At 52.5% G+C, this 16,494-nt stretch overlaps 2 protein-coding genes across 2 annotated transcripts; one reads left to right on the forward strand and one right to left on the reverse strand.

The window, feature by feature from the left end:
• Positions 1 to 1,206: 1,206 nt before the first annotated feature.
• Positions 1,207 to 11,493, forward strand: LOC100381681 (Site-determining protein). Its single transcript, NM_001174494.1, has 2 exons — positions 1,207 to 1,718; positions 10,848 to 11,493. Exons 1-2 carry the CDS (start codon positions 1,220 to 1,222, stop codon positions 11,294 to 11,296), a joined length of 948 nt encoding a protein of 315 aa, NP_001167965.1. The 5' UTR covers positions 1,207 to 1,219; the 3' UTR covers positions 11,297 to 11,493.
• LOC100284797 (glycoside hydrolase, family 28) lies at positions 11,346 to 13,353 on the reverse strand. Its single transcript, NM_001157692.1, has 2 exons — positions 13,262 to 13,353; positions 11,346 to 12,907 (listed from the first exon to the last, which is right to left on the reverse strand). Exons 1-2 carry the CDS (start codon positions 13,304 to 13,306, stop codon positions 11,492 to 11,494), a joined length of 1,461 nt encoding a protein of 486 aa, NP_001151164.1. The 5' UTR covers positions 13,307 to 13,353; the 3' UTR covers positions 11,346 to 11,491.
• Between the last annotated feature and the right edge of the window lie 3,141 nt (positions 13,354 to 16,494).

Below are 16,494 nucleotides of genomic sequence, written 5' to 3' on the forward strand. Positions count from 1 at the left end.
GTGTGTGCCTCTGTGCACCCAACCTACCACCAGCGAGATCGCAATAACAACAAAACCAGATCAAAACCAGAGACCTAAAGGGGCTACATGCTTGGGGGATGGAGGGAGATCCGGACCTTGGCTCGCTTCGGGGGCTGCGACGACGCGACATCGTCACCCGCCTCTGGCCCGCCCCCGCGTTCTCCGCGGGCGCCGATGCAGGCGATGCCGACATATGAGATTTTCAATTTCCGGGGGCAGGCGGGCAGCAGGGCTTGCGCGACGTCCGTGCGAGCGGTTCGGAACTAGAGGGTTTCGCGATGGCGGATTTCGAGGCGGCAGCGGGCATGCGAGCGTTCGGTTGTGGGGGTTTCGCTGGGGCTGGCATGCGGGCGTGCGGGCGATGCGGCAGCCAAGGGTTTCGCGACAGCGGGCGTGCGAGATTCGCGGCGACGGCGGGCGTTCGGTTGCGGCGGGTTTCGCGGGGGCTGGGCGCACGGTAGCGGGGGGTAGCGGCAGGGGCAGTCTACACTCTCTTTTAATAGTTAGTAGAGATTTGTTAGTTAGCTAATTCCACTAATAATTTTTAGCTAGCAAACACCTCTAAAGTCTGTCCTGTTCGGCTGTTCCTGAATAGAGATGTCCAAACGGGCCGCCCGGCCCAGGCCCGGTGAAGCTCGGCCCGTTTTGGGCCCGGCCCGCCAGGCACGATTAGAAAACCGGGCCGGGCCGGGTAAGCACGCAGGCTTAATTTCTTGTCCGAGCCCGGCCCGTAACGGGTCTAAACGGACCGGGCTGGCCCGTTTAGCACGAAAAAAGCGGGCCGAAAAGCGGGCTATGCGGACCGAAAAAAATATTTTAGTGTAAAAAAGCGGACTTAACGGGCTTAGAGCTAAACGGGCCGTGCCGGGCTAGCTCACCGTGCCTAATTTCCTGTCCGAGCCCGGCCCGCTTATTCGTGCCGGGCCGGCCCGGGCCCGCATATAACCGGGCCGTGCCGGGCTCGGACCGGGCACAAACAACGGGCTTCGTGCCGGGCTCGCGGGCCTCGTGCTTATTGGACATCTATATTCCTGAACGCCTCCTCAACCCTTTCCCACCAAAAAAATGCGGTGGCACACACATACTGTACTGTAGCATCGGCCATGGTCGCGGCCGCCGCCACCACCACCTCCAACTCGGACTGACCTCTCCCCGGTCCCAGCTCCCGAACAAAACCCTAGCCAACCCTAGTCCGCCGATGGCGTTCGCGCCGCCGCACCTCCTCCCGCTGCCCCCTCCTCCGGCGGCGGCATCCACGCGGGCCGTCTCCGCGCGCAACCACGGGGGGCGCACGGCGCCTGAGCTCTCGGGCCCGACCCCGCGCGTGGTGGTCGTCACCTCCGGCAAGGGCGGCGTCGGAAAGACGACCACCACCGCCAACCTCGCCGCCTCTCTCGCGCGCCTCGGCCTCCCAGCCGTCGCCGTCGACGCCGATGCTGGCCTCCGCAACCTCGACCTCCTGCTCGGCCTCGAGAACCGCGTCCACCTCACCGCCGCCGACGTCCTCGCGGGAGACTGCCGACTCGACCAGGCGCTCGTCCGCCACCGCGCGCTCCACGACCTCCACCTCCTCTGCCTCTCCAAGCCCCGCTCCAAGCTGCCCCTCGCGTTCGGATCCAAGACCCTCACCTGGGTCGCGGACGCGCTACGACGCTCGACCAGCCCACCCGCATTCATCCTCATCGACTGCCCCGCAGGTCAGTTGTAACCTCATTTTCGGTCACTGATGTACCAATCGAACAAAAACTTGCAATGAATTTTTAGTATCACGATACAACGAATTGAGGAACCATTTGGATGGTCTCAACAACCCCAATCTTTCAGGGATTTCCACTATCCAGAGATACCACTACTACTGTCTAATCCATTAGTTAGAAGGGTGAACTGAAATAGGATGTTCCAGGAGCCATGCTTGCTCCCTTCACATTCTGAGTAAGTTCCATTATCAGTCATAATCAATCAAACATACTTTGGTCTAGTAGCTCCGGTTGACCAAATCTAGCAGCCATTTAACTTTTTGCCATCTTTATGGATGACACTAAATCATCAGTCACTGGCAGGTGAGTCACTGACATGGCATTTTCTGTGCCATCCACCCTGTAGCGATGGCAAACAATTAGTTTGTCCAAATCTAGCAGCCATCAATTGGGGTGTTGGATTTCATTTCATGGTTTCTCCCAGATTCATCACTCTTCGACTGCTTTCTGATGTCAAGAATGATTCCAGAACCAGGATACTCATTGTTTTTTTTGCAATGCTAGTTCATCTTTAGATACGATATTTAGAAGACTGGTGGTTTCAGAGCCAGGATACTAATTTTTATGTATGTACCAGGTTTTAGATGCTTGATAGTTTTCAATCTCAGAATGTCGGTGCTTTCATCGCATAAATGGTATGAAATTGAGAGAGCGGCTTGGCATTTCAATGTACAGTTTAAGAGTTCATAATGAACCTCTAGAATCTATATGATACAAGGTATATATATCAAGGTTTTAAAGTCGAGCGACTAGTCACGACTAGTTGAGAAGTCGGTGTAGATGTGATAGTCGATTTTAGCGACTCAACTTTCTCTACTAGTCGCTCGACTCGTTAACTAGTCACGACTAGTTGTAGCATTTGAGTCGGGCGACATATTTGGGCCTAGGTATAAAATGTGAGCCCACCCAACCATCTCAACACTAGTAGGTAGGATGCTAATAGACAAGTTATCTACCTTATTTTGGACTCCTTGTTTTGCCCACTACTTAGATCTCATGTTGGAGGTTATTGGGAAGATAAAAAAAATTTAGTGGCTGCATTGCTTAAGCAAAGAAGATAACCGGAATTTACTATGGACATGGAAGGATTTATGACTAGGTGAGGACCAAGACGAATGGTAGAGATCTTGTGAGGCATGCAATATTGCAATGTCATGTACGGGCAAACGTATAGGCGTCGTCGTGACATCAGGCGCGCCGCAGAGCGGGCTGCTCGCGCGACACAGGAAGGTGCCACCGTTAGTGGCCAGATTTAGAAATAAAAGATTAGTTTCCTTTCCATGCCTTACATCTAGGAGTGATTAGTTGAGATTAGTTTCCTTTCCATGCCTTAAATCTAGGAGTGATTAGTTTCCTTTCCATGCCTTAAATCTAGGAGTGATTAGTTGGGGCATTGGCCTATATATTGTAACCAAACTTGGAGGAAAGGAATCAAGCAATCAGTTATCCTAAACCTGCTCTCTCTCTCTCTCTACTCTCAAGCCGCTGGTGGGGATCACCCTCACGGTGAAGGCCTGGACTGCGACTGTGGACGGCGTAGTCGCGGTCCGGCGTTGTTAGGTGCTGAGGCGCTTGACAACCTGGTATCAAGGTCTCGTCGATCCTCTACCACACGCTCCAACCAGTCCTCCACAACCGTCGCACCTCATCCTAGCCCACCACCATCGCCGCCAACCTCCACTGCCTCCTCCACGTAGCCGCTACCGATGGTGGAACCCACCATCAAGGATGTCATGGAGGCGCTGCAATCAATCACCACAGAGATGTCCACCCTGAAGGCCGAGATGGCTGCGATGAAGGAAAAGTCCTCCACGTCATCGGCAGGCAACAAGGGCGCTCGCCAGGAGGGGCCTCACGATCTTGAGTGCCCTCCTAGATTCCAGAAACTGGATTTCCCCCGCTACGACGACAAGTCTGATTCGATGATCTTCATCAACAAGTGCGAATCGTACTTTCTCCAACAGCGCACCATGACAGAGGAGCGCGTGTGGATGACGTCGTACAACCTGGAGGATGTCGCCCAAACCTGGTACATTCAACTCCAGGAGGACGAGGGCATGCCATCGTGGGCGCGTTTCAAAGAACTGCTCAACCTTCGGTTCGGGCCTCTCCGATCGACGCCCCTGTTCGAGTTGGTGGAGTGCCGCCGCACGGGGACGGTGGAGGATTACTCCAACCGGTTCCAGGCTCTCCTGCCCCGCGCGGGTCGCCTCGAGGAGGGCCAACGCGTCCAGCTGTACAAGCGCGGTCTCCTCCCTCCGATGAGCCACACCGTCCGCATCCACAACCCGGAGACGCTCGCCGGGGCCATGACTCTCGCCCGACAGGTTAAGATGATGGGATTGGCCCAGTCGGCTCAGCCCCCTGCCCGCGGCGCCCCTTGCGCCTTGCTGGCCGCACCTAGCGCTCATGGCCCTCGCCCACCGCTACCTGCACCATCGGCGGGTGCAGCGCCGCCTCGGCTGGAAGGCCAGCCGTTGAAGCGCCTTTCACAGGAGGAACAACGACGCCTTGGTCTTTGCTTCAATTGCAATGATCTGTACTCCCGTGGACACAACCGTGTCTGTCGTCGCATTTTCTTCATGGGAGGCGTCGACGACCCAATGAACAGGAAGAGGCTGCTCCTGTCTTCTCACTTCAGGCTATTGCGGGCGTCCCCATCTGCAAATCCCTGCAGGTGCGAGTATCGTTGGGCGCCTCCACCCTCGTCGCGCTCCTCGATACGGGTTCCACACACAACTTCACCGTCGAAGCTGCGGCGCGCTGCATCAGACTGCAGATCCAGCGCCGTCCACGTCTCACGGCGACTGTGGCCAACGGGGAGCGCGTCACCTGCCCCGGCGTCATACGGCGCGCCCCGCTCATCATCGAGGGCGATCGGTTCTCCGTCGACCTCTTCGTCATGCCGCTCACCGGGTATGAGACACATTGGATGGTCACCCTTGGCCGAATCAGTTGGGACTTCATCGGCTGCACCATCTCCTTCACCCACCAAGGTCAGCTGGTGTGCTGGTCCGACATCGCAGAGCGGTCGGGGCTGCTGGTCGCTGCAGCCACATCAACGGAGGGCCTCCTCAACGACCTGCTCCACGCCTTCGACGACGTCTTCGCCGAGCCAGCCGGGCTCCCCCCACAGCGGGCTCGGGACCATGCCATTGTCTTCAAACTGGGGGCTGCACCGGTGGCGGTTAGGCCCTACCGCTACCCAGCGGCGCACAAGGACGAGTTGGATCGGCAGTGCGCTGCCATGCTCGCCCAAGGCATCGTCCGTTGCAGCGATTCGATGTTCTCCTCGCCGGTGCTGCTCATCAAGAAACAGGATGGGGCTTGGCGGTTTTGTGTCGACTACCGCGCCCTCAACGACCTCACCATCAAGGACGCCTTCCCCATCCCTATCGTCGACGAGTTGCACGGCGAGCGGTACTTCACCAAGCTGGACTTACGCTCCGACTACCATCAAGTCTGGATGCGGCCGACTGATGTCCACAAGACGGCGTTCCGCACCCACGACGGCCTCTATGAGTTCTTGGTGATGCCGTTCGGGCTTTTGCAACGCCCCGGCGACATTCCAAGCGCTCATGAACGACGTCCTTCGACCGTTCCTCCGCCGATTTGTTTTGGTCTTTTTTGATGATATTTTAATTTATAGCAAGACATGGGCAGATCACTTGCGACACATCCGCGCCGTCCTCGATGAGCTGCGCCGCTACGTCCTCTTCATCAAGCGGTCCAAGTGCACCTTTGGCTCCCCCTCGGTGGCATACTTGGGCCACATTATCTCGGCTCAAGGGGTGGCCATGGATCTGGCCAAGGTGCAGGCCATCCACGACTGGTCGGCCCCTCGCTCGACGTGCGCGATGCACGACTTCTTGGGCCTCGCCGGGTACTACCGCAAGTTCGTCCACGATTATTGCAAGATTGCGGCACCCCTCACCTCGCTCCTCAAGGAGGGGTTCTTCTGGAACGATGACGCTCAGGCGGCCTTCCAGGCGCTTAAGGCCGCCATGATGTCGACCCCCGTGCTGGCGTTGCCGGACTTCACCAAGGGGTTCATCGTCGAGTGCGACGCATCCACCCATGGCTTTGGGGCGATCCTTCTCCAAGATCAGCACCCGATCACCTCCTTTAGCAGGCTGGTCGCGCCACACCATCGCTCCTTGGTAGCTTATGAGCGCGAGCTCATTGGGCTGGTCCATGTCGTCCGCCACTAGCGGCCGTACCTGTGGGGTCGACCGTTCATCGTCCGCACTGACCACTACAGCTTGAAGTTCCTCCTCGACCAACGCCTTGCGACGATCCCGCAGCACCACTAGGTGGGCAAGCTCCTCGGCTTCGACTTCACGGTCAAGTACAAGCCGGGCACCGCCAACACCGTCACCGATGCCCTGCTCGACACGATACCTGTGAGGAGGGGTCGGTCTTGGCTCTCTCTGCGTCTCGCTTCGACTTCATCGACCGACTTCTCCAGGCGCAACTACAGGACCCCGCCCTCGTCGCCATCAGAGATGAGATCGTCGCGGGTACCAGAGGCGTGCTGTGGTCTCTCCTGGACGGCATGGTGGCTTATGCCGCCCGGTTGTATGTTCCCTCGGACTCGCCGCTGCTGCATGAGCTTGTGGCAGCTACACACGAGGACGACCACGAAGGGGTGCAACGCACTCTCCATCGCCTCCGCCGCGACTTCCACTTCCCCGCCATGCGCCGGGTGATGCAAGACTCCGTCCGCGCCTGCGCTACCTGCCAGTGCAACAAATCAGGGCACCTCCATCCCGCGGGACTGCTGCTGCCCCTACCTATTCCCCAGGCCGTGTGGACAGACATCGGCCTAGATTTCGTAGAAGCTCTGCCCCGTGTGGGGGGCAAGTCGGTGATCCTCATCGTTGTGGACCGTTTCAGCAAATATTGTCATTTTATCCTACTGGCTCACCCCTACAGTGCAGGTTCTGTGGCACAGACGTTCTTCAGCGAGATTGTTCGCTTCCATGGGATTCCTCAATCCATGGTGTCGGACAGGGACCCCGTGTTCACCTCGACGTTTTGGCAAGAGTTGATGAAGCTATCCGGGGCCAAACTACATATGACGTCCGCCTTCCACCCCCAGTCGGACGACCAAACAGAGGTGGCCAACAAAGTAATTGTCATGTACGTCTGGTGCTTCACAGGGGACCGACCCAAGCAGTGGCTGCCATGGGCGGAGTACGTCTACAACATGGCGTACCAGTCGTCGCTTCGGGACACCCCCTTCAAGGTGGTGTATGGCCGGCATCCTCCATCCATCTGGTTCTACGAACCAGGGGAGACGCGGGTGGCTTATGTGGCCAAGACCATGGCTGCTCGGGAAGAGCTCCTCGCGGATGTCCGCTATCGGCTGGAGCAAGCTCAAGCCGTCCAAAAGAAGTTCTACGACCGGCTGCACCGCCCGGTCTCCTATGCCGTGGGCGACTAGGTGCTTCTACGCCTTTGACAGCGTGCTGGCGCTTCCCTACCGCAGCTGTCCAGGGGCAAGCTCAAGCCGCGTTTCGTCGGGCCGTACCGCATCACCGAGTGCATCAACGAGGCTGTTGTCCGCCTCGCCCTGCCCCTGTGTGCCAAGCTGCATGATGTCTTCCATGTGGGGCTTCTTAAGAAGTTCATCAGCGATCCACCAGAGGTGCCTCCCCCACTGCCACCCATGCTTCACGGGGCTGTGACTCCAAAACCGGAGCCGCTGTATGCTTCTGCTTGGCGCGCGGTGTCCGCCAGGTGCTCATCCACTGGAAGGGTCAGTCCGCTGCGTCTGCAACTTGGGAGGATGTGGCTGATTTCTGTACCAGTGTTCTTAAGGCGTCGCCTAGGCGACGCCTAGGCGTCCAGGCGCCCGGGCAAAACTGGCCGCCTTGCTCGCCATACCCGCCTAGGCGTCGCCTAGGCGCCGCCTAGGCGCTAAGGCGGTTGGCTGGTGCACTTGCTCGCCTAGGCGCCGTAAGAACACTGTCCGTGACAAGTTTCCCCATTTTCAGCTCGAGGACGAGCTGGACGTCGAGGGGGGGGGGGAGAGATGTCATGTATGGGCAAACGTATAGGCGCCGTCGTGACATCACGAGTGCGGCAGAGCGGGCTGCTCACGCCACACAGGAAGGTGCCACCGTTAGTGGCCAGATTTAGAAATAAAAGATTAGTTTCCTTTCCATACCTTAAATCTAGGAGTGATTAGTTGAGATTAGTTTCCTTTCCATGCCTTAAATCTAGGAGTGATTCGACGTTGTTAGGTGCTGAGGCGCTTGACATGCAACTAATCGATTTTAGCGTTTCGGTGTCTTTAGTATTAGCATATATAGAAAATTATAAAGAAATGTAATCAACGACTTACATTCGACTAGTCACGACTAGTCAGTAACTACACGACTCCGACTCGAAAACATTGATATATATATATATATATATATATATATATATATATATATATATATATATATATATATATATATATATATATATATATATATATATATATATAGGGTAGGTATAACGGGAGCCCTGGGCTTCCAATAGTTAAAGGAAGCCCAGGCCGATCACCCCTGCAAACTGGTTCAACCAGCGCGCCCAAACAGGCTGTCGGGTGCGCCACCTGCCCCACGTCTGTTAGCGCAAAAAAGGAATGCATGCATGAGTCAAACACGATCCAATGCATGCGCATAAATTTAGGAAAGATATGTGCGGCAGTTTCTGTTTTTAAAATCCTTTATTTCCTCCATAAATTTAGGATCGCTACAACAGCCATGCAGCTAGACGCGTAAGGACCATTTTATGATATATACTGAGACTAAATATGCTACACTGTGTTAATAATTATGCAATTCGATATACTGCGTAAAAATCTGTTACCAACTGCATGCACACGAATTTATGATAAAAATAATGTGCAATGAAAGAAAATGAATTACACGCATAGAAACAAAAAATCGTATTTAATGTTTTATTTCCTTCATAAATATAAGATCCCTCCAACAGCCATGCAGCTAAAACACATTAAATCTAGTTTATGATATATACTGATACAAATTATACTACATGGTGTAGGTATTTATGCAATTCGTTACACTGCGTAAAAAATCTGGCATGTTGTTCACTGGTGGACGCACCTCCGGGTTGGAGCGTAATAACCTTAAGTTTTGAGCATAAAATCCCTCAATTATAAGCGTATATACCGAGCCAATATGAGAGGTTGATAGCTCTAGTAGGTTGTTATTACGATCCTATTTTTATGGCAGATCCGAAAAACATGGCAGTCGCATGCATGCGGTTATACAGATCCTAAAATTATGGCAAAATGCATGCATGAGTCAATCACGTTCCCTTGCATGCGCGTAAATTTAGGAAAGATATGTGTGGCGGTTTCTATTTTAAATGCTTTATTTCCTCCATAAATTTAGGATCGCTGAAACAGACATGCAACTAAAACTCGTAATGACCATTTTATGCTATATACTGATACTAAATATGCTACACTGTGTAGATAATTATGCGATTCGGTATACTGCGTAAAAATCTGCAACAGGCTGCATGCACACGAATTTATGATGGAAAGAATATGCAATGAAAGGAAATGAATTGCATGCATAGAAACAAAAAATCGCATTTAATATTTTATTTCCTTCATAAATATAGGATCCCTCCAACAGTCATGCAACTAAACGCATCAGAACTAGTTTATGATGTATACTGAAACAAATTATACTACACGGTTTAGGTATTTATGCAATTCCTTACACTGCGTAAAAAATCTGGCATGTTCACTGGTGGACGCATCTCCGGGTGGAGCGTAAAAACCTTAAGTTTTGAGCATAAAATCCCTTAATTATAAGCGTAAATACCGAGTCAATTAGAGGTTGATAGCTTTAGTAGGTTGTTATTACGATCCTATTTTTATGACAGATCCGAAAAACATGGCAGCCGCATGCATGCGGTTTCTATTTTTATACAGATCCAAAAATTATGGCAAAATCGTGGGAGTTTCCATTGCATGCGCGCAAATTAAGAACAACATAAATCAAGGAATTGTCTTTCAAATGTGCATGCAGTAAACTGATATACGAACTCTGTGTTAAAGCATAAAAACATACAGTTTTTAGCGTAAATAATACATGTGGTAGGCATAAAACACAATAAACGAAAAGAAAAATGCGCCGGATCAGAGGATGTCACGCGCGATCATCGCTGCGCGCATCTCGCCCCTTCCGTGACATCGCTCGCTCGAACATCGCGCCTCATGCGTCGCCGTCGCTACTCGCACGTCGACGGGCGTCGCTTGCTCGCCGGCCTTGGAAGTGCCGCCTCCTCGGGGCTTCGGGGACGCCGCCGCTTGCCTGCACAAGAGCCTCGCTGCGGATCGAGGAACCTCCGCCACCGCGCGTCGAGGTAATGGAGTTGCGGCCACCGGGCTGGGAATCGCCGCCACCACACAAGGGCGCTGCCGCCGCTCGCCCTCTGGATCGGGGGCCGCCACCGCTGGCCTGGAAACCGCCGCCATCGCATAAGGGCGCTGCCGCCGCCGCTCGCCCTCTGGATCGGGGGCCGCCACCGTCGGCCTGGGAACCGCCGCCACCGCCGGCCTGGCAACCGCCGCTAATGAATCGAGATGGGGCGTAAAAACTGATCCCTAGCACTACGGATTTTCTTTTATAGACGTCTGGACCTGGTTCGGCTCGACCGGATTGCACTGTCTGGCCTGGGCTTCCAATAACTAAAGGAAGCCCAGGGCTCCTAATATACAATATATATATATATATATATATATCCCCTTGGACCTTGGATTCATTGGGATGCTGATGCCAAATATTATAGTTGTCCCACATTTGTTCCTGTTGCTTGCTACAGACGAAAGGATTCCGAGCATATGATGCACTTGGCATGATTTCCATGACTATAGTCCATACTTATAATGGGATTATCAGATTTCTCAAAATTGGAGCCATTAGCGTGTAATAATATTTGTGTTAATGTGATTTGGATCCATTTACCAAGGTTTTAGTTCTGACCCATGGCATAGAAACTGTGTTAACTACAGCTGCTTGATGTTTTGTTTTGCAGGTGTTGATGCTGGGTTTGTCACTGCCATTGCACCCGCAGAAGAGGCGGTGCTCGTTACCACTCCCGACATTACGGCTCTCCGCGATGCTGACCGTGTCGCGGGACTGCTGGAGTGCGATGGCATCAAAGACATCAAGATCGTTGTCAACCGAGTGCGGCCAGACCTGGTGAAGGGGGAGGACATGATGTCAGCGCTGGACGTGCAGGAAATGCTCGGGTTGCCTTTACTAGGCGTGGTGCCAGAGGACACGGAGGTGATCCGGAGTACGAATAGGGGCGTGCCGCTGGTGCTGAATGACCCGCCCACGCCTGCTGGCCTTGCTCTGGAGCAGGCTACTTGGAGATTGGTGGAAAGAGATGCGATGACGGCGGTCATGGTCGAAGAGCAGGAGAGGCCCGAGAAGAAAGGAGGCGGAGGCGGCTTCTTCTCGTTCTTCGGCGGCAGGTGATGAGTCAAGTCAGTCTTTAGGCTGTAGATGGTGTACAGGCTCGGAGTTTATGAATGCTTTCTAGGCTAGTGCCCGATTCATTCTGTCGTTATTGTGTTGATGAGACTTGATACTACTAGTCGCTTGCATTGGACCTGAACTACAAGTTGTACTAGGCGGCTGATCCACATCCGAATACACTCCTTGATTGAGCTGCTAGTTGGTGGCCGGGATGTCGTATGCGCACTGCTGCACTGTGACCTGGTCGATGGGCAGCGTGTCGGTCGGGAACGGGCATGCGCCGTCGTGCGCGCCCTGTAGCGGGTCGCACGGCGCGGGGCTGACGTTGGCCGACACTCCCTCGATGTCGGCGCAGTTCCATGGGTACTTCCTGGACTTGGACAGGTCGGCGGTGACGTTGGCGACGCAGATGCCCCGGAACGGTGCGCCCTGGATGCCCTGGAGGCGCGCCGCCTCCTTGTAGACCCCCGTGGCCACCACGTCCTGGTAGCTGATGTTGGCGACAACGGGGACGGCGTTGGGGTCGTACTTGTCGTCCGGGTGGGACTTGTAGTCGCCCGTCATCCAGAACACCCGCTTCATGGTGGTGAGCGTCATCCGGCGCGCGAACACGTCCCTGACGTAGGCGCCGCGGCCGACGGCGGTCTTGATGCGCACGGCGGACTCGGTGTTGATCGCCGTGATGTCCTCGGCGCGCACGTCCTGGATGCCGCCCGACATCTCGCTGCCCAGCGCGATGACGGCGCTGGTCGGGGACACGCACGTGAGGCGGCGGATGACGATGTGCTGGCTGGGCATCCCGTACGAGATGCCGTACTCGTCCCAGCCGCTCTTGATGGCCACGCAGTCGTCGCCCGACACGATGTAGCAGTCCTCGATGCGGACGTGAGAGCAGGAGTCTGGGTTGATGCCGTCGGTGTTGGGCGAGTTGGTCGGCGCCAGGATGGTGATGCCTTGCACCACGATGTTGCTGCTGTAGACTGGGTGGATGTTCCACGCCGGCGAGTTGAGCAGCGTCAGGTTGGAGATGTAGATGGTGTCCGAGTGCATCAGCTCGATGAGGTAGCCGCGCGTGTACTTGAGCTGGTTCTTGTGGAACTTGGACCACCACATGGCGCCCTGCCCATCGATCGTCCCGTTGCTGCCAGTGATGACTACGTCGGTCAGGTTCGATCCGCCGATGAGGCTAGCGAACCTCCCTCCGACCTTGTCCCTCCCTCTTCCGTAAGAAGGCAGGGGATCCACGATTGGCCACTCGCCTACGTCCTGGGAGCCGAGGATGACGGCGTCTTGGTGGAGGTAGAGGGTGAAGTGGCTGGTCAGGTTGAAGGGGCCCGTCAGCCACTTGCCCGCGGGCACGTACAGCATGCCACCGCCGCCGCCCTCGCCCGAGTACTGCGACAGGTGGTCCACCGCGGACCGGAACGCCGCGGTGTTGGAAGTGGTGCCGTCGCCCACGCCGCCGAAGTCCGCCACCGACGCCGTGTGCGCCCGGCAGGCCGGCGCCAGGTACATGCTCTGCCCGCTGCCGCGCGCCGGGGAGGCCCCGTGGCGCCGCCCGGACACCGCCGCCGCCGCGGCGAGGGCCAGGAGGCACAGGGACCGCAGAATCTGTTCCAGGAAACAGGAGTGTGCTTCAGATCAACAACTGGCTGCTACCACATACATGACCTGATCGATCTGGTTCGGTGGACTGGGGAAAAAAATTCTGATCTTGAATTGAAAAAAAAAACATTCTGGTTTGTGAGGCAAAAAGACGGCACTTTTCTTTTCAGCACCTCCATGCGCACATAATGACCGGAAAGGCGTGAAACTTTCAGCTGGGAGCTAGATGAGATCTGTCAGGACAAGAGGAGTACTGAAGAGCAGAACCGCGCAGCTAGCGCAGGAGGAAGAAGGAACACGCACGCGGCCGCCACGAACGAACGCGGTGAGAGTTTCGGGGCAGTGAGTTACGTTACGTACCTGGAGGAGCGGGGCCGCGTTGAGGCCGAGCGTTCGCGGCGCCATTGCTGCTCAGCCTGGACCTGGAGTGACTCGTGACTCGTGAGGCACGGGATGATGGAGTGGAGTGGATTGGATGGTAGCGGCACGGCAGCCAATTTATAGGAGTCCTTGCCGCACTGTTCAGCACTAGCTCCTTCATTAATTAATGCAGTACCAGTGGTAAAGCATGTATCTTTTACTGACTAGCTCTTTCGGTTGCCTGATCGCTTTTCACCGGTCCGGCGTACTTATGCATGTCATTTGCAGCTACAGAAGAATTATGTACGCTCTTAATAACTTTCGCTTAATTACTTGTTTGTGAAAAAGGTTAATTGCTTGTACTTTATATCGGCTTAGTGAAGGCTCCTATGTAAAAACTTTAGTTTCAGTTAGCTGGTGCACGCGAATTAGTAGTCAATACTCGGTAGTATACATATTATTTGGTGAAGTGCTGTTGGTGCTTCGTCGGCTGGTGCATTGCATTGGCATTGTGTGAAGTACCAGTGAGGTGACCACATGGAGGTAAATGGAAGCCAATCAAGTTTTGCTGCTAAGAATTAAAATTATGCACTTAGCTTCAATCGAGATAAAGAAATTGCTCAAACCAAAAGCGCGTCAGCCAACCGGTGATCTTATTATTTCAAAATATTCTTAAGATTAACACAAGGCCAACAAAACGAACATATCGTGTATCTGGCACAGAAAAGTCCGAATCTGCCCAAAATCGTATCGCTATCTATTGCCGTTTTCAGCAGCTCCAAATTCATTTTTCGAATGTGAAACTGAACCAAACAGACTCCGCTTAAGCTGAAATTCTACACACACCTTAACAAATGAGTTTCCAAGGTCTCCACAAATTTTGAATTCAAATGAATTTTTAAATCAATCGCAGATCAGAAAATACAAACATACTTAGGGTTTTGTTGGGGTTTTGCCTTTGAAATCAATCCACAACCAAAAAACTGTGCAACCAGAGTTTCTTAGTGGTATAAGGTCTGAATCAAACCCAGAGAAAAACTTCAAAACAATCTCCAACTCAAGAACTCGAAGGTTATTCCACAATCCAAAGAGAAAATGAAAGAGAAGAGAGCAAGAACAAAATCAAATCAAAACTGCAGCAAAAACAAAATAGAGCACATGATTCAACAAATCCTATGGATGGATCTGGCCACCTTTCCTTTGAACGACGAGGTGAAGATTACAAAGACACACATGTAGAGTCAAATCATCTGCGGATCTCAGGCTAAACTACTGCGAAAACTAGAGAATGAAATTAGGGTTTTCTAAATATAAATGAGCTAGCCAAAAGAGAGATAGACAAAGAGATGGTTGTTTACAACAACCCACCTATCTATTTGTAGAGGGTTATTTCACTAGTCTAAACTACCATAGATACATAGAGCCTTTCCACTTAGCTGGGGACGAAATGGACTAACTCCTGGAATTTTGATCTGACGGCCATGCGCTACACACGAATTTGGTTCGCCTCGACGCACTCTTGTCAAGATATCTTCTGAGGAGACGAAGGTACAAGATGTGACGAAGTAGGCTATGAGCCCTTCTTTGTCTTCTGCTGCTGAGGTCTCGGAGATTTTGAAGGTAATGACTGAACCTTTCCCATTTGCACTGCTTAGTCCTCTAAGGTTGGATCTGACTGGCCTCTTGCAGTCAAGGGAAACTGCTTCGGCTGGCGAGTGGAATAATGGGGGTCAAAAGAAATGGCGTATGTGAACATAATGGAAGCTATTGAACGGACCCCACCCTCAGCTTCGGCAGGCAAAGTTGCTATACCCACCGATGCCAAAGCTACCGCCACATCCGAAGCCGAGAATCTCGCAACCACCCTGTCAGAAATCGACGGACTCATATCAGATGTGGTTGCAGAGAGAGATGTAGCCGCAATGGCTTCTGATAAGGGGAAGAAAATTGAAGAAACCTCTTTGGAATGTATGAATTTCGACCTACAACACCTGGGCGGCCAACAACTTTCCAAAGAAGACATATCAGAATTAAAAAAATTTGCCATATCCTGCGGCTACCAGCCTAGATCAATGCTCTTTGGCGGGGTTGATGAAGAAATTATGGGATGCATTTGCGATAGCGCCGGAGCTAAAATTATAAGCACTTTGTCTAAAAGCATTGGATTCCTGAAGCTGGATAAGGATATCAGCTGCTATAGACGTCAACACATCATTGACAGCTTATTTTATTCGAACATCAAAGTAAGACTCTTTTGCAAATTACCGTTGGTATCTTCATGTTGATTAGGTATTCTAACTTTTTAGTTCATTTTTCAGAGTTTATTTCTAAGCAAAGCCTTGAAAATGCAACAAGATGACGAAGATAGAAAGAATGAAGTTGTCGTCAAAGGTTTTGAAGATAAAATCAGAAAACTTGAAGATTCTTTGAAAGAAAAAGATGACTTGCTGCATTCAACCAAAGGATTACTTACCAAAGCTCAAGCTCAAAATGAGAAATTAAGCAAAGAGTTGCCAGTCGGTTCAATCGTGAAACCGAAGCTTTAAACATGACAATCAAGGTTGAGGCTGAGAAGAACCTGAAGCTGAGTGAAGCACTCAAAACCCTTAAGAATAAATGTTTTGACTTTGCAACCCGATGCATTGCTTAGTTAAAAAGTATATTCAATTTAGTCGGAGCTGCATCCGAATAAGGCAATCCTTCTGCCGAAGATATCCCCAGAGCGCTTGAATACAATGAGAAAGAAGTTGACGTCCTCGATGAAGTCATAACTGGCAACGATGACTTCTGTGCGCTAGTAGTTTCTCGTGGTACGACTGCTGCTTTCATAAAAGCCAGGTGCAACCATGCAAGGGCTGTTAACAGGCCAAACTTTAGCCTGTCTCCGTCTGACCTTGTTGACATTCCGGCCGAAGCCCGAAGCATAGGTAACCGATTTATTACCTAGATCTGGGCAAAGGGCGACTGAGAACTGGCTGGAGATGAAGCCCGAAATTTGCTTAACAAGGTATAAAAAATCTTTTTACCTTTGTACTTTTATTTTATACTTTATCTTACCACGTTCCGCAATACTTGCCTTTGTCATTCTTCGGGATGATGATACCAAAAGCTAGCAAGCCGAAGCTATGTTTGAAGCATCGGAGGAAACTTTGGAAGTTTTGGTTGCTAATATCTGTAGAAATACTATTTGGAAACTCTTTGTGGAAAGTGATGTATTATTTGATGAAGAATTG

This window comes from Zea mays, chromosome 6, assembly GCF_902167145.1.
Source record: "Zea mays cultivar B73 chromosome 6, Zm-B73-REFERENCE-NAM-5.0, whole genome shotgun sequence".
In the NCBI taxonomy this organism is placed as follows: Eukaryota; Viridiplantae; Streptophyta; class Magnoliopsida; order Poales; family Poaceae; genus Zea; species Zea mays.